General features: G+C 47.7%; 1 protein-coding gene across 6 annotated transcripts in view; it reads right to left on the bottom strand.

Annotated features, from left to right (window-relative positions):
• Positions 1–23,564, bottom strand: part of Ppfia1 (PTPRF interacting protein alpha 1) — a 78,296-nt gene that overhangs the window by 26,691 nt on the left and 28,041 nt on the right. For 5 of the 6 annotated variants that reach the window (XM_032891320.1, XM_032891321.1, XM_032891322.1 and 2 more), the window contains exons 3-15: positions 16,085–16,186; positions 15,746–15,910; positions 14,940–15,014; positions 14,532–14,633; positions 14,147–14,365; positions 12,635–12,781; positions 11,024–11,158; positions 9,684–9,767; positions 7,685–7,816; positions 5,406–5,468; positions 4,629–4,708; positions 2,394–2,529; positions 320–543 (exon numbers count right to left, since the gene is read on the bottom strand). In XM_032891320.1, the coding sequence (XP_032747211.1) occupies positions 320–543; positions 2,394–2,529; positions 4,629–4,708; positions 5,406–5,468; positions 7,685–7,816; positions 9,684–9,767; positions 11,024–11,158; positions 12,635–12,781; positions 14,147–14,365; positions 14,532–14,633; positions 14,940–15,014; positions 15,746–15,910; positions 16,085–16,186 (1,664 nt within the window). Of the gene's footprint in view, positions 1–319; positions 544–2,393; positions 2,530–4,628; positions 4,709–5,405; positions 5,469–7,684; positions 7,817–9,683; positions 9,768–10,112; positions 10,188–11,023; positions 11,159–12,634; positions 12,782–14,146; positions 14,366–14,531; positions 14,634–14,939; positions 15,015–15,745; positions 15,911–16,084; positions 16,187–23,564 lie in introns of all 6 variants that reach the window. The other variant, XM_032891325.1, reaches the window with a different exon arrangement.

The following is a 23,564-nucleotide window of genomic DNA, read 5'->3' as shown; positions in this document are numbered from 1 at the left end:
ACACCCATAAAACAGCTATCCCAATCTCTTCTGGTTGCCTCCCAGTCTCCTTCCTTCCACCCTCACACCTCTACAATATCCACTCCAGTCTGTTCCCCATCTTCTTTCACCTTCTACTTTTTTGTTTGCTGCTTTTAAAGAGTTCTATGTAGCCCAGATTAGCCTCAAAATTACTTGTAGTCTAGGCTGGCCTTAAACTACTGTTCCTCCTGCTTCCACCCACCAAGTGCTGGGATGACAGACACATGCCATCGAACCCTAATCCTTCCTAGCCCGTGTCCCCTATACACACACAAATATAATAAACACAGATCTATACCTGATCTCTTTGTTGATCGCATCCAGCTGTTCCTGAAGCATCATGGCCAGAGTCTGGGCATCAGCTTGCCCACTGGGTGACAGCAGATCAACTGAGCTGAGCAGAGTGTCTCGGTCATCTTCACCATCAGACACATCCACATCACTCTCAAATGCCTGTGCCACATTTGCCAAGACGCTGGCTTGTTGGGCCCGTTCCCAGTCCTGTTCATTGAGGGTCTGCACCTACCAACAAGAATACTATGTCTCAGCAGGCAAGAGTGACAGCAAGTACCCTAAGGGCAGGAAAGGCTGCTATCAGAAATGTGTTTTAACGAAGTCTGAGGCTTTGGGAAGATGCCTATGCACCTGAGCAGCTGCTGCTAAACCAGAGGCCCCTGACAGACAGGAGGCTGGGCACTGTGGAGCACACTTGGAATGAAAACACCTGGAGGCAGATGCAGCGATGGGTGTAGATTTGCCGACCAAACTGGGCACAAGTTGAGACTGTCTCAAAGTGAGGGAGCAAGCGCGCATCCTGTAATAGTAACGCCTCGGACACCCAGCATCTATATTCAGGTTCCCCACTTTAATGCAAATTAAAAAAAGAAGCCTAGAGCACACTGAAGGGATGTGCTCAACTAGCATGGGTTGATACTCTGGGTATTGATAAGCACCAAGAAAAGCCAGAGGGGGAAAGCAAAGCGGGCACCTGGACACAGTCAGTGGCCCATGATGGAGTTTCCAGGGGAAAGGGCTGGACAGAGAAGTGCCCTGTTGTGATCAGTGCCCACAGCAGTCAGTGTTAAATCCACCGGGTGGATAACGAATGCTTTCCCCTTTCCTCCCCTCCCAGATGCCCTCCAGAAGACTACATCCACTGTGGCCTCCACGCAGACTTGCCTACCATGTAGCACCCTCACTCAGCTGGTTTATCCCAAGATAAGAACACAGCCCCCATCTCTCATCTTGGAATACAGACAGAAACCGCAAAACCTTACCCTGCCCCAACCTCTGGACCACCATCCCACTTCCTTGCCCACCAGCAAAACCTCACCAGCAACTACCCATCTATCTCTGTTTCTTCTTCTCCACTCCCAAGAGTTCAAAGTGGGCAGAGCACCTTACTCCAGAAGAGCTGCTCCAAGGCAGTGCCAACCAGCCCTTATCAAAGGTCTTGCCCTTCGTTTACCTGCTTGTCCATGCAGTCAGCATGCACAAGCACAGACTTGGCTGCTGTTCTTCCTGGACAGGCTTCTCATATGAGCCCAGGACCCAGCCCTCCTGGCTTGTCATTCCCCTAGCCTGTAATACTCGCAGTGACAGCCTGGCTACTCATAAGTTCAGGTGTCCATGGAACCCATTTCCTGCTTCCTGCTTCTTGTCCTAGAAATACACTCTAGAGATTTGAAAATAAACTCCTCTCTCCAAGTGGAGGACAACTCTCATGGTTCCCATGTGGGGACAGACCATGACTCACAGTAATGGAGGAAATATGCCTGACATCTTCCCAGACCAGGTAGTGAAGGACCTGGGCTTCCTCCTGGTTTTCTTCAAGTGTGAGCTCGGGGAGTCCACGCAGGTCCATCAGCAAGGGCCTCTGGTTGACACTACATGCACACTGCCAAGACCTCCCATCTATAAGCACCTGAGTCCCTGAGTCATGCTGCCTGACTCCTGAGGCCCATGAACTGCATGTAGCCATGGTATCAGCATAGAACTTCATGGTTCTGGCCACAGAGCACTACCTAGGTACATACTGTACTGTTCACTGCTGTAGCTGTGCACTTCTCTTGACCTCAAGGCAATCCTCCTGCCTCAGCTACCTGAATGCCAGGATTATAGGTATGTGCTGTGCCTCCACATCTGGCATCATTTATTTTTATTTACTATTTCAAGTACATACTAATTAGCATCAACTTAAAGGATATCTTATCAAAAATTCTGTTCTTAAAGAGAGAACTAAAACCAAAAAGCAAGCATACCCTAAAAGCAAGCTCTTAGCCAGAAAAGCCAAGGAAAGGAACATGGGGGAAGAAGGAGACCGAGAGTCTGTCCAAGAGGAATAGGTGACGTTCCGCAAGCGGAGGCCTTGCCTTGGAGGGCTCGTCCCGCAGCGCTGCCAGCCGGCCCTTCTGGGGGCGCCGCAACACTGCACTGGTGCTGTAAGCATCCACATGCCCGTCTGCCACAGAGAACCTGAAGTCCGGGACACTGCCCAAATGGGGTCGGCTGAAACATGGAAAAAGGTGGGTAATTAGAAGGAAGGTAAAGTGTCAAGTTGGAAAGGTCTCTATGGAGAGTCCTCCTGAACCTGTCTGAGAGCTCCTGACTACCCAATTCTGGCCAGGAAAACCTGCCCAGCTATTACACTGGGAGGAAAAATTGGTGTGATCATCTGAGGCCCACTTGAGAACCTCCTCCAGGTGAAGGTCATGCAAGGGTGTCAACTGTTGCCATCACCTGCTCTGTGGCCTTTCTGCTGTGCCAAGTTCAAGCTGGTGGTCATAGCATTCTTAGGAGGACGTAGAAGCTAGGGCTTAGCACAGTGGTGCATAGGGTCAACACTGTGGGTTAAAGAAAACTAGAAAAAGGGTCGGGGCTGAGCAACCAAGAGGATCTGACAACTAGCTGTTCCTATAGCTAACATGTAGAGCAAGCAGAGCAGCAGAGGAGCTCAGGCTCAGCATTCGCTCTCCCTCCTCCCAGGACTGCCCTAAAACTTCCTGGGAAAGAAGGTAGATGCCCTCACTTCAGAATTCCTTCAGAGGCCAGGTGGAACTCAGGGAACTCCCCGCTGTAGCTGCACAGGGGACCAATGAGACTTGACAACTCATCCCTTTGGTAGCACTGACCCCTCATCTTCTCCATGTTTTAAAGATGTGAGATTTGTGGCTTCCTTTTTAACCCCACTTCCCTCCAACTCCCCTACTCTTACTCCTCAGGAACCTGCTCTGCCCCAGCATGATTCCAGTCAGAGCTGCCAGCTGAGGAGCTGAGCACAGCTCCATGTTAGCTGCAGGTGTCTCTGGGGGCTGCCAGCCCTCCACCTCCCCATGTTGTTTCCAAGCTTACCTCCCAACTCTCCTCCACTCCATGACCCCAACTGCAGGAATGTGACTTACTTCACTATCAAGTCCTATGAAACTAGCCAGTGGTCCCACCAGCTGCTCGGTGTCTGAATTCCTCCTACCAGGGCAGGGCTCCAGCCCTGCAAACAGGCCAGCTCCTCTCTGTTCCATCCAATGTCTCAAGGCCATGGAGGAAGAGTAGGGCTCCCAGAGCCAGTCACCCTCTTCTCCTATCACCTGACCTGTCACTCTGCAGGCTAGCCAAACATGAGCATACATCCTCCATCTAAGTCCCCTTCAGCTCCTCTCCTTCCTCTCACGCCTAAAACTCCTCTTTGAAGAAAGTCACACATTAGCCAGCTGTGGTTGCACACACCTGAATCCTGGCACTTGGGAAAAGTGGGAGTATCATGAATTTGAAGTCAGTCTGGGCTACAACAAAAGACCTTATTGCACTAAGGGAAAGTGGACTTGCTTCCACTCACTTGAACACACGTTTTTTGGTTTTTGTTTTTTTTTTAACAAGAGAGCAAGCTGTTTACTGGCTCCCAACAGCAGGTCTATTGCTGCCACAGTGATAGCATTAGTCAGTCTCTCCATCACTTTGGCCATGACTTCTCTGTTCCATGGCCCTTTTCATATCTTCCAGTGCAGTGATCCACCACTCGAGACTCTCCCTCTGGCTTTGCACTGAGGGTCTCTGGATCTATAAGGGCATTTTTTCCTCCTGGTATAAAGTAGGTCAGGTAAGAAGAGCCTGCAGGAAGCCTAGCTTGTACAACACAGGCCTCCCAGTCTCCTTGCCTGCTCCAAGAGGAAATCTGTTTGCTACCCAATCGTGTCACCTCAGTAAATTCTACTGAAGATCAACTCTCATAAGAAATGAACCCAGAAAAGTAAGACCCAAGGAGAACTGCTTCTATAAGACAAGAGTGCTTTAGACCTGTGCACTAAGCACTGTGGCCTTGTCAGGAGCTGAGTCCTTCCACGAGACAGTTCCAAATGTAGCACTGAACCCATGACCAATGGATTCTGAGTAGCTGCCCACAGCAGTTCCTGCTGCAGGGGGACTCTTCCATGAGGACTGTCCTTCCACTCTAATCATGCTCTCTCCTGTCATATCACTGGGCACCTCAGTCAGCACATCCAAATACTAAGAGAGGCTTCTTCTTTCTCAAACTCTACTTGCTGCCCACAGAGGCGGCAACAAGCCCTTACATACCCAAGAGCTGAAAACTAGCCCATCTGTGACCACCGTACCCATGATGAAGTGAAGAACCTCTCAGTCTCATCTGCTCCAGCTCAGCCTTCAGGGCTTCAATATTCAAGACAAGTTGGTCCTAGAAAACAGTGAACAGTTTCTATGGCAACTCTTTCACATGCACTGGGAACACTTCCTGAGTCCTAGAGTAAGCAGAACTTGGGCCTCCAAATCCATGGATGCCCTAATAAAGCAAAAGCAGTACTCCTGGTGATAGGTGAGTTAAAAAGGGACAATGATGGGCTGAGGAGATGGCTCAGTGGTTAAGAGCACTGACTGCTCTTCCAGAGAGCCTGAGTTCAAATCCCAGCAACCACATGGTGGCTCACAACCATCTGTAGTGAGATCTGATGCCCTCTTCTGGTGTGTCTGAAGACAGCTACAGTGTACTTATATATAATAAATAAATCTTAAAAAAAAAAAAAAAAAGGGGGGGGGGGGACAATGACAGAGTGTAAAATGCACTGACTGTATAAAGGACCCACTCGTCCTAGCCGTCAGGCTGCCAGTTCTTATTGTCTCCCACACCAACCCACACCAGCAGATCCCCTGTTTCTTACAAGAGGCCCATGCTATTAGTCTCAAACAGATCCCCCAAGGATCTAGGGGGTTGCAGACATGTGCACAACGTATTCATCAGCATGCTCTCCAAGGGGCTGCACACAGTGAGGACTAAAAGAGCCGCCAGGAAGGTGTGTCTCAGTTCCTTCCAAGCCCCATGGTCACTGTGATAGCTCAGTTCTTCCTGGAATTCTCACAGTCCGAGAGTGAGGTACCTTATCATGCTGGGTCTCTTCTAGTTGCTTCTTTGCATTTTCAACTTCCCTTAGCAGAGAATTCTGAAAAAGAAAATGTCCTTCAGGGCTGGTTCTTCAAAATGTTCCATGTAATATGCTGGCTACGCTTGGTTAAACCAGAGAGCAGCCCTGAGAGCAGGGCCACAGCCCAGTCAACCAATACCAAGCATGAGTAAGGTTAGATGCTCGTGTGTCTGTCCCTGTATGTGTACAACCTACATCTTCCTACAGTAGGCCTGCCACACTCACAGTGCCATGCTCATGGTACAAAGGCTTTTGCTGATACTGCTTTTAAAAAGACGGTCATATTCTGTAGACCAGAGCAGCCTGTGACCTGCAGCAATCATCCTGACTTAGCATCTGAGATGACAAGTATGAGTCACTGCACTTGACTTTCACATTTGTTTTCATAACCTCTTGCAAGTGGTCTATGGTGACTTTTAGATTTGGGTATTCATTGGCCACTTAGGAAACATGTAAAGTTAAAAGACAACATGTTCCTCTCCAAAGCCAGGCCCCTGCATGCCTGTACACCCAGGACTCTTGAAACTGAGGCAAAAGGATCAGTTTGAGGCTATTATTAGACTAAGGCCATTATGTCTGAACTATTATTAGAACTATCTAGAGAGAAAAAGAACTTTAAAAACTTATCCATAGGCAGATAATGCTTGGGTGAGGTCAGAGTGACTATTCTGCATGGTCTCTAATGGCATCCTCCAATCCTCTCACAAGTACTCATGTGTTTCCACCAGCACAACCCCATGCAAGTACTGCCTTCAGTATATCTCCAAGCTACATCTTGAGAGAGCAGCACAGCTGGGACAGGCCCTCTGAAGTCTGAGCCTAAGTGCTGCCCATTAGGGCCTCTCTTGGAGACCCTAAACCTCAATGTACTCTGAGTCATCTGGGCCTTCCACAAGGCAAGCCTGAGAAGCCAGGCTTCTTCCAAATCAAGAGAAAGAAAGGGAACCACTGAAACCTGGGAAACCTGCGCTGAGCTGATTAGATCCCTTTCGTTGTGCCGTCCTCTTGAAGCACAGCATGTATAAGGAAATGGACATTGACTCTCAATCAAAGTACAGGTAAGGATGAGGTTTGGCAAAGCTAAACTCTAGTATATGATGGCTAAGTCAGTTAGAGCCCATTCTGTCAAAAAAAAAAAAAAAAAAATCGGGAAACAAAGTTTCACTGTGCTGGCTGGTTTTGTTATCAACTTGACACAGCTCAGGTCCTGGTCACAGAGGAAGAACCTCAATTGAGAAAATCCCTCCATAAGATCCAGCCATAGGCAAGTCTGCAGGACATTTTCTTAATTAAAGTTAATGTAGGTGGGGGTTGGGGATTTAGCTCAGTGGTAGGCGCTTGCCTAGGAAGCGCAAGGCCCTGGGTTCGGTCCCCAGCTCGAAAAAAAAAAAAAAAAAAAAAAAAAGTTAATGTAGGTGGACTCAGCTCATTCTGAGTGGGGCTACTCCTGGGGTGGTAGCACTGGGTTCTGTAACACAGCAGACTGAGCGAGCCATGAGGAGTGAGCCATTATGCAGCACCTTTCACGGCCTCCCTTGAGTTCCTGTCCCCATCCTTCAGTGATGAAAGCATAAACCAAACAACCCCGGCCTCCCCAAGGTGCATTGGCCATGGTGTCTCACCACAGGACAGTGACCCTGAGACACTAGTAGTCCAGAATGGCCCAAACTCAAGAGTATTGCCTCAGCCTGAGTACGGGGATCAAGGTGTACAGCCCACACCCAGCTGAAGTACAGTGGTACTAGAACAAAGCCCACCATTCACACCTGAGCTCATAACTGCTTGGGAGGAATGATGAGCACAAAAAGACAGAATTACACCAGCACTAAAAGTCAGATGGATATTTCCTGGACCTCTGTGGAAACCACAGGCCTTCTCCATCCTACAGGTCAAGACTGGTACTCAACACTGGTTAAGGGGACTGGTTGTTCTTCCAGAGGGTTCTGATTTGATTTCTAGCACCACATAGCAGCTAACTGTAACTCCAGTACCAAGGGATTCAAGGCCCTCTTCTGACCTCCTTGGGCACTAGACATGCAAGTAGTACATAGACATACATGCAGGCAAAATACCAGTACACATAAAATAAATTAATTTAAGGAGGGGACCGACACACAAATAGCACTCAAATGGGAGAAACACAGCCCATCACTAGCTAGCTAATGTCTTCCTTGGCTGCAGGAGTGCATGTCCCGAGCTAATCTCCCAGGAAACACAGTGGTTCATCTGCCCACCTTGTCCTCCAGCGCCGCCATTCTCTCCTTCAGATGCAGCTGCAGCCTCTCATTGGATTCTGAGAGCAGCTTGTCCACAGTGTCAGACAGGCGCTTATTATGTTCCTCATTCATCTTTTCTCTCTGTCTTGCCTAAAACAGGAGTGAAAGTTTCCAACTTTAGGCTCACGTCCAGCCCTTCAGAAGCACGGGACCAACCAACACCAGAGGCTGTGCTGCCATCTTCTCATCCCCAAGGGACTTTGAAATGACAGCTACCTCTGGGACATAAAACACTCAGAACAATCCTGGAGAGGCTGTGAGCCAGAAGAGGCTGCTGCCTTTCCTAAATCAAGACCTGTCACAGTCTCAAAGTGTCAGAAGTCAAGCTCTCAAGTGCACTGGCCGAGCTCCAGGAGAGGACAGAAGAAATCTGAGGGTCAGCTCATCTGAACACTGGCCCAGGAATCTCTCTGGCTGTGAGTAAGAGCTTGTGTCTGAGTTTAAGGGGAAAGAATTACATTTACAAAGTGAAGGCTGAGCAAGCTGATTTTTATCAGTAGAGATGCAGGGCATCTCTACCTACAGTTCAACTACAATGGCAATGTAGTAACTCTGCAATGGGCTAACACAAGGCTAGAACTGTGCCTGCTCAGCACACACTCAAGACCACATCGCTCCATTCTCAACACCTAGACAGGACGGAATTTCCAAGGAAGGGCTGCACCAGGCCCAGCAACCCTGTATGGAGAATTATGGGTAGTGGCATCTCATTTCCCAAGGCCCTCAGAATGTGCCTGATGAAAATAACTGCCCCATGGGAGAAGGCTTCCCAGGAAGGCACCTGACAGCCTTTCTCTGAAAAGTGTGCTTGTTTCTGTTCAAACTGAACACTCTCAAAGCCAAACAGCTGAAAGTTGAAGTGTGATGTGACTGTCTGCTCAGGGCTCAGTAACATTGTGAGCCTATAGGCTCTCTGACAATGTGCCTAAGCCTACATAGCCTAAGACCTAATACAGGAGCTTAAAAATCATCTCCCGGGGTTGGGGATTTAGCTCAGTGGTAGAGCGCTTGCCTAGCAAGCGCGAGGCCCTGGGTTCGATCCCCAGCTCTGGAAAAAAGAAAAAAAAAAAAATCATCTCCCAGTTCTCTTAGTTCTCTGTAGCTTAAATAGATGGAAACACTGGCTGCTGTGCAGTGCAAGGGTTCCACAGCCTCACACCCACAATTCCTCCCTCCACAGTAGGTCCACGGCAGGTAGGGTCCAGGACTGCTTCTTGCCGTGTGTCTAGATGGCTCTGCCTGCCTCTCCCAGGACAGATCCTACAACTCAGCTGCAACAACACTCTCCTGGCTGCTCTCTATGGTACCTTAGTACTCCTCCTGCTCTGACATCCTGAGTAGCAATTCAGGACCTGATGACAGGATAAGTGCTCTGGCCTGAACATGGGATTTCAGTCCCTCATGCTGAACAGGGCCTGTAACCTAAGGAGACAGGCCTATGTTCTGAGTTTAGGAGAGTTCCCTGGCCAGCACACAGACTCTAGAGCAAAGGTTCTCGAATGATGGGTCAAGACCCCTCAGGAATCAAGCAACACTTTCACAGGCATCGTATATCAGATATTTGCATTTTGATTCTTGCCAGTAGCAAAATTAGTTATGAAGTAGTAAAATAATTTTATGATTTCTCATAACATGAGAAAACTGTATTAAAAGTTCGAAGCATTAGGAAGGTTGACAACCACTACTCTAGGGAGAGCTAAGTTTCCTTAAGGGGATTAAAAAAGCAAGAAGTCTTCTGAAACTCAAGGAGTCTGACTGCCTGGGACACCTCTGCTGTCATTGATGTTGGCACAACAGCCAGTATGTAATAGACACACTGTTGCAGTCCAGAAAGAAAACAGCTCAGGTCTACAGGACAAGAACCAGATAGAGGCAAGGGACTGTGGTAGAGAAGCCCAAGCCTACAGTGGCCTGTGTCCCTCCCAGCTGTTGAAGCCAGCCTCAGCCCCATCCATACCCGCTGCAGCTCCTGATTCTTCTCCTCCAGCTGTGCCTCCATCTGCCGCAGCCTCTCTTCAATGTTGCCATGTCTCTCCTCAGCCTGCCGGAAAAGATGACAGAGCTGATCCTCTGCTCATTTCCATTTACACTGGCTACAAACTACTGCAGCAGTAGCAAGCACCACATGCTGTGTGGACCATGTCATCCTTGGCAAAGAGACAACACTTCCTCATATCCATCAGCACGTCCTCTGTGGCTTCAATGTGTACACTGTGAAGTGACTAATCCATTCGTGCTGGCCTGAAGCGTGGTGGGTGCTAGTGACTGCCTTTCTGTGTCCCCTACCCTGCCCTGCCTTGGACAACCCATCCCGTCTGCTGAGTGCCTCTGGTGGTCAGCATGGCGAGCAGGAAGCAGCAAGCACAAGCACAAGGCATAATTCTACCTTCCTAAGCTTGGAAGTAAGCTCCAACAGTTTTGCTTCCTTAGCAGCAGAACTCCCAGAAGACAAAGGACCAGACTATAAAGCGACAGGACAGGAAGGGCAGCAGGGAGAAAAGAAACCAAGACTTTAGGAGGGGACCACAGAGGGGTGGACCAAGGTACTGTTACAGCTGACAAGGACAAGGTGTCCAGAGCTAGATCTAGGAGTGGGGACAGGGCCCATACTCACCAACAGGATACTGTCTTTATCTGGCCCCTCTACCATCCCTCCCCGGCAACTAGGACCAAGCTCGAGGAACAGGCCTCCTGCCAGGGAGACATCCACAGCCTCTGTCCGTGCTGCTGGGTCTCTAAAACAGTGAACCCAGCCGTCACTCTGGAAGCCCCTGATCCCTGCCTACCCCACGCTATGGGTGATGAGGACCGGAGGGCAGACACCTTAGCAGTGGTGGTAAACAAGAGTACATTAAGAACACAACTTTAAGCACTGCAGTATGCACCTCAAGTCCCAGCTATTGCTGGCTGAGGAAGGAGGGTCACTAGGGGGAGGAGTTTAGTGCCAGAATAGGCTATAGCAAATAAAGCTTTTAAAGTAATTTCAAAAGAATGAAATTACTTAAAAACTGTGTGACTATCTTGAAAGACTAATGTCATCTTCTGAGAGATCTGAGAGAAAGGACAACCTTTCTTCAAGTTGGTGAAAGAAATAATCCAAGCAACTATGAATCCTGGCCTCTGACATCAAGGGCAGCAGCATTCAGCTGACAGGGTTTGCGTCTGGTGAGGAATAAAGGTTTTGAGCTACACAGAAACAGCACTCCCGTCATTCGGCAGCACGGACAGTCCATGGATGCAAGCACACTGACAACAACATCAAGGCCTGGCCTGTAAGCCCACATGGCCCAGGCGCACCTTGGAGAGTGCAGCCACCCTCTGGGCCAGCTCAGCCTCCACCTCTGGCAGCGTCTCAGCTTTGCGCAGGGTCTGCTGCAGCTTCTGCTCTGCCAATTCCAGACGCTCTTGCAACTGGCGGTTCTTGTCCTCTGTCTAGAACAGGAACAATCAGGAGTTCAGACTGTTGCTTTGGATACCTGACAAAGCACCTATGGCTTCAAAGCTTTATCTTTTTAAACAAACAAAGAAAACAAAACAAATACAGGTTCCTATATGTAAAGAACTGAGTTACTCTTGTGAGTTGCTCATTCTGACAGAGAATAAGTCACTGCCCAGAGGGCTGCCTGAAAGCCCAGCCTGTGGCAAACTGTTCTAATAATGCTTGAATATGAGACCCACTGCAAAAAAAAATCTAAATAAACAGGAAAAAACCTGTGCACTCAGGGCGTGAGACCAAGGGGGGCAGGGGATCCTTCTGTCTATGGGCACCATCCCCTGTTCTGTGTGAACACAACAAACATTAGGCCTCACCTTATTTTCTGATTCTAGGTGCTGCTTCACAGCAGCAGTTTTCACAGCTGCCTAATTTATTTTTGGTCAAGCAACGCCCTTTGCCCTTAATAAAATCCTTTCAAGCGGCCTGACTGGGTTTTTCTGGTTAGCTCAATGGCCTGAGACCACACAGGGCACAGGTAAGGGCTGGCTCCTATCACCTCAGACATGTGATGCTGCTGTAGAGCGCATTACTCAGCACTGCCAACAAGTGCTCACCACTGCTTAGTTAGGGAAAGAACTGAACAGAAGCAGCTGGACTCCAATGGAAGAGAACAGAGAGGGGAGAGCTCTGTGGCAAGGTGCCTGTTGTGCAAGCACAACAACCTGAATTCAATCACTAGTCCCCACATTAAAAAAAAAAAAAAAAAAAAAAAAAAGGGCTGGGTGCCGCAGCACAGCATGACCCCAACACTGTGGAGGCAAACCCTGCAGGAGCCTTGGTACTCACTGCCCTGCCAGTGTGGACGATACATCAACTCCACATTCAGTAAGAGACCCTATCTTTAAAAATTACAGTGGAGAGGCTAGAAAAATAGCTCTGTGGTTAAGAGCATTTTTTGCTCTTCCAGAGAACTCAATGTGGGTGATTTCCAGCACCCACATTCACTAATTTACAACCATTTGATGTAACTTGAGCTCCAGAGGCTCGTACACTTTCTTGGGAATTCCACAGGCACCTGCACTCACACAGACATATACTCACACAAAAGTATACAAGATTAAAAGTGAATTTTCTTTTAAAAATCTAAAAAATATATCTGAGATTAAAATAGAACAAGGTGGAGAGCAAGAGAGAAAAGACCCCTGCCTTTGACCTCCTGACTACCACATGCACAAGTATGACCTACACATGTAGGTGCAAACGTGCAAGCATATACCAAAACATACATGTACACATTAACACTCACATCAAAAGAAAAAAGGAACAGAAGAATCAAGGTTCTATAAACTGCCAAGAAGTAAATCACACGAAAAATGACTTAAGTGCTCGATTTCCAATATGCAATTTACAAAGGAAAGGTCTTTGGCTTCACAATTAATTAAAGCTAGAACAGGGCCCACAGAACCCAGTACCTGTCGGTGCATGGAGTCTTTATTTGCAATTTCATTTTCAAGTTTGTCATTGAGGTCATGCACAGACGTGGCTTCACGCTGTGCGGCGAGGTAGCGTTTCTCAAGGGTGGTGATTCTCTCCTCCATATCCTCCTTCTGGGCCATTGCCTGTGTTGGAGATTCCAGAGGGGGATGGGGATGATAAATGCAGAACTCATCAGAACATCAAGAGACAGAAAGACACTAAACATCTCAAGCAGGAAACTGCTGTTCCCCAGTGTAAACTGTTTTTACAAACTGAGTGAAAATGGACATACTTTAAGCATATTTGCCCACGTGATCAGCAGCTTTGCCTGGTCAATCTGCTCATGTCACCAAGCACGTACTTGAGTACACAATACTAATAAAACACCCCATATAACACTTCAAATATCTAAGAATCTGAAGGCACCTGCAGTGAAGGTGTAGCCTGTTTCTGCCCTAGCAACAACCAGGCTTACAGAGCACTGTGAGCAGAACTGCTTCATTTTCTCAGGTAAGAGCTGGACAGACTCACGAATCTCAAGCATGCTGACAAATGAGACAGCAATCAGCAGCAAGCTACAAACCACAAACACTGAGCCCAGGATCAGACTTTTGGCATGGTCAATATCTATCTTCCATTCCCCCAATTCAGTTTTTAGTTCCTTCCTTATTTCCTAACAGATTTTTTATATTGCATGTGCATTGAAATGATATTTCACCTGTATACACATCTGTGTAAGGGTGACAGATCCCCTGGAACTGTAGTTAAATTACAGACAGTTGTGAGTTGTGGGTGCTGGGAATTGACCCAACTCATCTGGAAGAGCAGCCATTGCTTTTAACCACTGAGCCACCCCTCTAACCACCCTTAATCTATTTCCTAAAGAGGCAAGTCTTAAAAGAACATTCCAACACTCTACCACAGAAATAATTCCCCGTGACCCAACAACAAGACAACCTTGCAGGTTCTCTAATATATGCAGTGTTTTCTTTTATTTGAAGTCTTACAATAAATCACATTCATCTCCACAACTAAAGCTCCCGATATGGGATATGCTATAAGGTAGGGGCCTTCCTGGGCTAAAAAAAAGACAGATTCAGATGGGCCAAAAAGAGCTTTACAAGAAAAATGCCGCTCTCATTTCTTTTCTAGTGGTTAAAGAAGGTCCTGTAATTTACCAGGGAAAACTGGTTATGAGGTGCATATATAACTAACATTTCCACAAAGACCCTGATGGCCAGAGTGAACCACCTCAGTACTCGGCACTGATACCACACAACATGACAGGAACAGCTGGCCACCTCTCATCCCTTCAAAAGCAAAACTAGGCTCTGGGAGCAAGTGAGAAGAAACTAATCATAAGAAAGAGCACACTACAGCAGCCTTGAGTCATGTGATCCTCACGTGAAGGGTGCAGGAGAGAGGGTGCCCAGTGTGTATCCCAAAGGTCCCAGTTAGTGAGAGCAAAAGATAGAGGGAGCAGGAAGCCAGGCGCAGCCTGCACTCACTTCTCGGACTTCTCGCTGCAGTTTCGTATTCATCTCTTCAGACTTGATGAGGTCTTTTCTAGCTGTGTCCAGATCCTCTTCCAGCTCTGCTGCATGACTGGACAGGGAGGCCAGGCGCTCCTTCATCTGGCTCTGCTCTCGAGCCTGCCTGTCTATGACTTCCTGCAGCTCCAGCACTTTGGCAAGATCCTCATGGCTCAAGGAGCCATCGGAAGATCTCTGAAAAGCACAGCCTCATGGCACCATTGGCATTCCTCCAGGAAAGCACAGACCTTCAGAGGAACCTGCTCCTCAGTGGACACAGACCCTGCCACTATTCCCCAACAGCCCCGCATGGCAAACAAAACCAGAGACCCCACAGGAAAAGAAAAAGCCAAGGACTTGCCTTGCCGTTGGTGCTCGGTGCATTTTCCTGTTCGTGGTTCCCATCAAGCATTCCCTCTGTTAGTGCTTTCTTCTGACTGTTCTGTTCTTTAAGAATCATTAGCTAAAAGAGAAAAATTGAACTCACTAGTGTGAGAAATGAGCAAAGGTGGCCTTGGGAAACAAGTGGCTCTAACAGTTGTGCAGCTGAAGCTCTGGGTAGAGCTCTAGAGAGCATTTGTCATCTGTGAAGAGAGGGGTACTTGGGAGAGGATGAGGGCTGAGACAGAGTCCAGTGACCCCAGCAGGTTGATCTACACCTAAGAAAAGAAGTAACTGGTGGTGTCTATTATTGTCTTATACTGGTAAATATAAGTAACGGGAATCAACAACCCCTATAGCTCCATCCCGTGACAGAACCCAAGCTTACCTCTTTGTGGGTGGCACCTAGCTCCTCTTCTAACAAGCTGCATCTCTCCAGAGCTACTCGTAATCGCTCTCGTACCTGCAAGTGAAGGGCTGATTGTGCATTTGGATTCCCACTGTGTGCCCAATGCAACACAGCATTAGCAGAACACAGTAAACTGGCACTCTACCTCCACTTTTTTTTTTAAAGATTTATTCATTTATTATATATAAGTACACTGTAGCTGTCTTCAGATACACCAGAAGAGGGCATCGGATCTCTTTACAGATGGTTGTGAGCCACCAGGTGGTTGCTGGGAATTGAACTCAGGACCCCTGGAAGAGCAGTCGGTGCTCTTAACCACTGAGCCATCTCTCCAGTCCCCTCTACCTCCACTTTTGAGCTAGGCTGACTGGACCCTGGGAACCCCGGCTGCCCCAGTCTCCTAAGTGCAGAGACTATAGCTGTGTATGTTTTTAATCTGACAAAATTTTGTCCCTAAATAAGCCAGACCACTAATTATTTTCTTTTTTGGGAGGGGAGAAAAAAGTTGAGATAGAAACTTGCCACATAGCCCTAGCTGGCCTACTACTAATCTATGTAGCCAAGCAGGCTTCGATCTCTCAGCAAGCCTCCTTATCTCCCGAATTCTTATTAGCACACTGATATAAAAATTTTAAGACACTCAAGTCAAAGATGCTCATCAGCCCATGCGCCAGTGCCTTCTAACAGAGAAAAGCTTTCCATAGGAGCTCCAGAAATTGCAAAACATCACAATGCCAATGAAACTCCCAACAGGGCATATACAGATGTCCGTGTGGTGACGGTACCTTCTCATCCAAGGCTTTGTGGTGCTCAAACAGTGACTTCAGGGCTTTCAGAACCTCCACCTCACTGGACACGCCTGCAGGTGACTGTGCCTGCCTCTTCACCACTGTCATCCGTAGAGAGCGCTCGTGCCTGGAGACAAGGCACTCTAGGTGCTCCAACAGCAGCTGCAACAGAGCCCAGCAGGCAGTAAAGTGCTTGCCTCATAGGCAAGGGAAGTTAAAGTCAACTCAGTACAAGCACAGAAGCCCCATAGGCTGAATTAAAATCTGCTAAGGTCCCAAAGGTGCCCAATGGGCCGTTGGCCCCTCTGCAGAGTGGGAAGGGCATAAGTGACTCACCCTAGTGTTGTTCCTCTCTGCCTTCAGCTCAGCAATTTCCTCCTCTCTCTCCAGAAGCTGCTCCCGACACACATTGAGTTCCTTCGTGAGTGCAGCAAACTCCTACAGTGACAAGCATAAGAAAGATTGTATGAATTCACATGCAAACAGAAATCTGAGAAAAGCCCCCAAGAGTCTCCCTCCAGCAGAATGCATTGGAAGGTGTCTCTGATCCACCAAAGAAATGGAGATTGGCTGGCCTGTCTCCAGGCTTCCCTAATAACCCAGACCTTTCATCTAGCCCAGCAACCTTCCCTCTCCTGTGTCCCAGTTATGACTAGTAGGCATGGTGCAAGCCAAGCCCACATCGTCAGCAACCTCAGAGGATCAGGAATAGAGTAGGTAAAGACACTGTTAATAATGACTTGAACACATGACTTAGCACCACTGGAGGCAGCAAAGAATAAACCTACAAGGCGCCTGGCATTAATCCCAGCACTCAGGAGGCAGTGACAAGTAGAGATGCCTATGAGTTCGAGGCCAACATAGTCTACAGAGTGAGTTCCAGGACAGCCAGGGCTACACAGAGAAACCCTGTATCAAAACAAAAAACAAAACCAAAAAACCCTACAGCCTGGCCTGGCCTAAGCTCCTTTCTCTGGGGCATTTCAAGGTTAGTCTTCTAGGCAGAAAGTATGCCCAAAGGCAAACCTTAAAAATTGATTTTTCATCTCCTTCAGCTGAGCAAGATGCCCAAAGGAAAGAAGGCCAAAGGGAAGAAGGTGGCCCCAGCCGCCGCCATGGTCAAGAAACAAGAGGCCAAAAAGGTGGTCAATCCTTTGAGAAAAGGCCTAAGAACTTCGGCACTGGACAGGACATCCAGCCCAAAAGAGATCTCACGAGCTTCATCAAATGGCCCTGCTACATCAGGTTGCAGCGGCAAAGAGCCATCCTCTATAAGCGGCTCACAGTACCTCCTGCCATCAACCAGTTCACCCAGGCCCTGGACAGGCAAACAGCGACTCAGCTGCTTAAGCTTGCCCACAAGTACAGGCCAGAGACAAAGCAGGAGAAGAAGCAAAGGCTGCTGGCCCACGCTGAGAAGAAAGCTGCTGGCAAAGGGGATGTCCCAACTAAGAGACCCCCTGTCCTCCGAGCAGGGGTCAATACAGTCACCACCTTGGTGGAGAACAAGGAGGCTCAGCTGTTGGTGATTGCCCATGATGTAGACCCCATTGAGCTGGTGGTTTCCCTGCCTGCCCTTTGTTGAAAGATGGGGGTGCCCTACTGCATCATCAAGTGAAAGGCCAGGCTGGGGCGCCTGATCCACAGGAAGACGTACACCACTGTTGCCTTCACACAGGTTAACTCGGAAGACAAGGGTGCTCTGGCTAAGCTGGTGGAAGCTATTAGGACCAATTATAATGACAGATATGACGAGATCCACTGCCACTGGGGAGGCAACATCCTGGGTCCTAAGTCTGTGGCTTGCATTGCCAAGCTGGAAAAGGCAAAGGCTAAAGAACTCACCACTAAATTGGATTAAATGTACACTTAAGTTTTCTGTACATAAATATAATTACAAAATTATCTTCCAAAAAAAATTGATTTTTCGGGCTGGAGAGATGGCTCAGTGGTTAAGAGCACCCGACTGCTCTTCCTGAGGTCCCGAGTTCAAATCCCAGCAACCACATGGTGGCTCACAACCATCTGTAATGAGATCCGATGCCCTCTTCTGGTGTGTCTGAAGACAGCTACAGTGTACTCATATACAATAAATAAATCTTTAAAAAAAAAAAAATTGATTTTTCACAAGACCAAAACCTTTTGCAGAGATGAGGAGAGCTCCTGGGGTCGGGGGTGGGGGGGGGCGGGGGCTGGCTATCCCACGGTGCTGCCCCGGGGTACTTCTCACACTGTCTACTAAGTGTTCAGGTCACCAGAGACAAGCTGAATATAGCCCTGTGTCCACAAGCTCTTGCTGGTTTCTCAATGGAGACAAACCCTTGCAAAAGTGCTCAGCAGTAATCCACCTGCTGTTTCTCTGGGCCTTTTAAAACCAATCAGTCATTCAAAGTATAAAGGGTGGTAGGCAATTTTAAAATACAGGCACACGTGTTTGATCCAGCCAGGTGGACACTGAGTTCAAGAGCAGCCTGGTCTATAGAGCAAGTTTCAGGACACAGGGCTTCCCTGCTTTAAAACAAAAATCAAACAAAGCAAACAAACAAAAAGGCCATGTGTTCAAATCCCACCCACAAAGAACCACTGCCATCAGCCAACTGACTACCAGGCACCTGGTTTCATCAGGCTGGCCCTGCAACATTGCCTGTGCCCCAAGGCTGTGGGTGAAGACAGCCAACAGTTGAAAGAGCTGTCTCTAGGGAGCAGCTCCAGGGAGACAGAGGACATAGCTGAGCCAGGAGAGGCCATTAGATTCCCTGGAACAGGAATTAAAAACAGTTGTCAGTTGCCTTGTCGGTGCTAGTTACTGACCCCGAGAACTCTAATAAGCACAGCAAGTACTCTTAACTGCTGTGCTCTCTCTCCAGACCCAGTTACAGTGGATGAAAAAGAACAGCAGGCACCAAGGCTATATGTAGGTTGAGACTGTGCAGTCATCACTCAAGGTGCCATGCCTAAGGATTCTGCCAGCCTGGGCTATTAACTGATATGGCCATATTTAATAGAGAACATAATCACTGAGGATTCTGGATATTCATTTAAAATCTAACTCTGGAGCAGGAGAGAACGTGCAACAATTATTTGGCAGCTGACAATCATCCAAAATTCTATCTGATGCCTTCTTCTGACCTTCATGGGCATCAGGACATACATGTATACATACATACATGTAGGGGAAACACTCATTCACATAAAAATTAACCCCTCCTAAAATAATATAAACCACTAAAATTAGCAAATTTGGTCCACAATGCTTGGCTTGACCCCTTCCACACTTGTGTGATGTTCTGCACCCCATACTCTCTGCCAGCACCATCAATGGCACACCTTTTAGTGTCTAAATTTTATTTTGTTGTTGCACTAAAAACATCCATGATTATTCCAGATTTAAAAAGTAGTTGTGGGGGCTGGAGAGACAGCTCAGCGGTTAAGAGCACTGGCTGCTCTTCCAGAGGTCCTGAGTTCAATTCCCAGCAACCACATGGTGGCTCACAACCATCTGTAATGGGATCCGATGCCCTCTTCTGGTGTGTCAGAAGAGAGTGACAGTGTACTCACATACACAAAATAAATAAATCTTTAAAAAAAAAAAAAAAAGTGTACCACACACCACAAGGATAGCCTGAGGATACTGTGCTGCTGAAATAAGCCAGACACAGTAGCAGAAACACTGTGGGAAAAGCAAGGGTCCTCATCTGCATCATGCAATTAAAACAAAACAAAACAAAAATCCAAGCTGGAGGGAAGGGAACTTCACCAAAGGCCAAAAAAAAAAAAAAAGCGCTTTTTTGTTGTTTTTTTAGGACAGAGTATAAAGAAAAGCAGGAACAGTAAAATGAGTCTCAACATAAAAGCCGACTCACACAACTGAGGCCACTTACAGTCACACGAGCTGCCTGACTTGGATCTGAAATGAAGACAGCAATGTGGGTGGGATGTACCTTGTCACACCAGCACTCACCTCTCCCCGCACTGTCCACACTAACACAAACTATGGAAGAAAAGGACTGGAGGGTGGGACAAACTTACCCATGAGTCACAGCCTCTTGGGACCCACCCAGAGCCTCAAGAGCACAGAAGCAACAGCTTGTCAGGAGCTGAACACTATCTATTAGTAGCAGGTTAAAACACAAACACTGGGTATAGCACTGCACTGCTGTGATCCCAGCCCTTGGGAGGCAAAAGCAGGGAGGATCACCAGCTTGAGACCAGCCTAGGCTATGGAGAGGACCTGTCTGAAAAGATACACACAAACCCCGACATGTGTAGTAGATGTGCAGCTTGGTCATCATGTGGGCCCCAAACAACTGGAGCTGTTGGGGAGAAGGGGGGTAGCATGGGGGGGGTGTCAATCCCTAAAGCTGTTGCCTGTCTGTGGAATCCATTCCCCTAACTTGGCTGTCATGTTTGGCCTCAATGGGAGAAGAAGCACCTAGCCCTGCAGAGACCTGATGAGTTAGTTAGGATGTCTTTCAGGAAGGCTGGATTTGCTAAAAGCAAATGAACGTCTCTTCTTTATACAGATCAACTACAGAAAAATACTTTTGAACTGTTAGTGCTGTGACCTACTTCACTGTAGACAGTGAAGGTGCTAAAAGTGACCATTTATATCACTTCATGAGGATGGATTGTTAAACATTAAAACTAGAAAAAAGGGGGGGGGGCAACAAAATGGCTTGTGGGTAATGGCACTTGCTGCACAAGCCCAAGTCTGTGGAAGGATAAAACTGACTCCGGAAAGTCACATACACATACACATACACATACACAAATAATATGTAAAGTAAAATCTTCTATTTTAATTGTGAACAAGGTGGAGACTCAGTTGCATGGCAGTAGGAACTGGCCACTTGAGACCAACTTGCTTAGGGATGGCCCACACTCCTCCCTGGCCTGCGAGCCCTACTCCTGTCCTCACCATCTGTGCAGCCTGGTTTCAGCCCCACTTCCTCCCCAGAAGAGTTCAAGACAACACAGCCTCCACTGAGGGTAGAAGCTAGCTTCCATTCCCTCCTCATCCGGCCTGCTAGAAGAGCAAGGGCTGTTAGAAGCCACCCATGCACCCCATTTCCTGCTTTACCACTTTAAAATATGGGTGACCCTGGGGTGTATCTGCTTGTCCTACCTCCTGCCCTATGCCCATCTGTGCCTGTCTCTATTTGGGTATCTCATAAGGCTCCATACACTCTCACACTAGGATCATCACTTCTTCCTGCCCTGCCTCCAGCTCCTAAGCCAGTAAACATCAGTACCCAGTCATACAGGTCAGATGCCCAGACAGCATGCCACCCCCTTCCACTCCCTACATCACCTGCTACTGGGGACTGCTACGGCTGACTGTACCTCCTATACATATCTCCTGGAACCATCTACTTCCCAGAGCCTGTTTCATCAAGCTACCATGTCTGTTTGGTCCACTACAGAGCTGCCTAATTCCCTGGGTACCCCTTCTTCCTTCTTTCAAATCTGTCTTCTGTTTTTCTGAAACAAACAAAACCTGAGACTTAGATTTTACTTAGATTCCTTCACAAAGGCCCTGTGGCAAAAGGTCAACACCAAAGCTCCTTTGTTCTGATGAGAAGCAGTAACACCTGATAAAAGCCTAGTCCAGCATCCGGGTAATAGAAAACGAGCAGGGTATGGCATTATAATTGGGGTCGTGCTGATAGCAGCCGATACACACACACACACACACACACCCCTACCTCTGCCCCCACTGACAACCGTGGGCCATTGACTGGGTCAGCACTACTGACAGAACAAAACTTAACTAGTGCCCAGTGAGAAACTCTGAACTCTTAAGTGTGCATACATACAGACAGATAGACATATATACATTTGGCAGATGGGGCAGAGCCCTAACAGCCAAACTTTATTTTTCCTCTTAATCTTTTTAGACAAAATTTCTTTATAAAATTATCTCATAGATAAATGTTACACAAAAGGAAAGTAACAGAAGGATGTCCATAGTAAGTTCAAAGCAGGGCTTCATTCATTCATTAAAAGTTCAAAGCAACAGTTTCACATGGCCTCTTTTTATCACAGTGCACACTTGTGGCGTCATCCTTGGATCTGACCTAGAATGATTGTTTTTCCTTGATCACAAATCTGTCCCAAGCCTATTTCTCTTCTTAGTGTAATTAATGAAAACTCGTAACACTCTTTATTATGCAGCCTTTACTTACTGTTCTATGAGGAGGGCACATTCTAGTCTGGATTCTAACTTCATTATATCTTTCTGGCAAAACAACTAAAACCACTTCCTTAAACTTTCTTCCTAAAATTGTTTGACTTCTATAAAGTCATTAATTCATCTAAACAGCATTAAATCATGAAAATTCACCTTCATGTTGATCTGCAAGAAAGTCCAATAGGGTGAGCTAATGCCCAGGAATCATTATCAACTGCAAGAAGCAATCCTGGGACAAAGTCTCTGGGGCTGTGCCTCCTAGAGTGCACCCATTGCAGCCATGCAAAACTGTGGGCAATCTCCAGGAAACTCACTTGCTTGCCATAGCCTTTCCTAGATGGCTTCTGTCAAACACCTCGATGCCATGGAACATGAACCTAGTAAGCATGGCACCAACCAGTCCCTCACTACTCATTGCCAGGTAGCATGAGCCCTCTAAGTACAGAGCAACGGTGGCTCCACCTGTAATCCCTGCCTCACAGCCAGCAAGCTGCCCACAGGAAAGCCCACATTCCTCAAACTGTCGTTGCCCCCCTTCTGAACATCACCTCCTATTGGTCCTCTGCCTCAGATTCACAAATCTACCCACTCCAGAGCAGCTCTGCCACCCTACAGTTCAAAATTTGGGCACTTCCTACGGAGCTCTTCCTCAACTTCCCCTGCTGTGTGCTAGCAAAGCCAGCCTCCTAGCCCCTGTTCTGTGTACCTTCCTGCTGGCCTAAGTGTCCCAGCAGGCAGAAGCTCAGTTCCATAACAGAATGTCTGCTTAGCCAGTGTGCAATGCCCAAGTGATGGTGAGGGCACAAGAGATACCACCGTCAAAGGAGATGCTGCCTGGTAGAAACATGATACCATCTGGATGGACTCTGGTTTCAGCAGACCACACCAACCCCAGGTTTCAGGTAACAGGACATGACCTACAGAATAGAGATGCCCTATGTAGAAAAGCTACCTGCAAACTCCTAGGCCTCACCCTCCTGAGTCAACACCTCTGACAGTCGCACCTGGCTCGTTTGGAAAGCTTCCCTAAGTAGCTCACTACCCGTCCATGTTGGGAAAGGCCTTTTGATCTCAGGCACGTCACACAAGTTTCTCCTTCATACTCATTTACCTTCAGAATACATGTGAAGATTCTTCATTCTACTCAGGTTCCAAGACTGCCCGATCCCATGAGAATGACACACATGTGCCACTTGACTGCCGGGCAGTGGAACTGCTGGTCCATTAGCTTGACAGGAGGTCAATCGACCCTTCATGTGGCTCTGTGACTCCTGGAGGGACCCAGGTAACTGGCTAGAGATACAATGGCTGACTGTCATTCATGGAGATGAACCAATGATGTCCTTCAGGTCACCTTCTTTGTGGCAGTGGCAGCTTTTTTCCAAATAAGAGTCTCCTGACACATGTGGTACCAGTTGCTGTTATTTGGGGAATAGTCCTGGATCTCTACCCTGAACTTGCTATGATTGATCTGTGCTAAAAAAGTCTTCAAGAACAGCTTGGATTCAGGGTTTTGCAGCTCACAAACTGTTCTCAAGGTTTGATACGAAGGATCTCAGCCTCTCCTCTCAACCGGCACTAGTCACTGGCCCATCAATGGTCACGGGCCTGGGTTGTCTTCTGGAG

This window comes from Rattus rattus, chromosome 2 (assembly GCF_011064425.1).
Source record: "Rattus rattus isolate New Zealand chromosome 2, Rrattus_CSIRO_v1, whole genome shotgun sequence".
Classification (NCBI taxonomy): Eukaryota; Metazoa; Chordata; class Mammalia; order Rodentia; family Muridae; genus Rattus; species Rattus rattus.
This window is presented reverse-complemented; position numbering and strand designations above follow the sequence as displayed.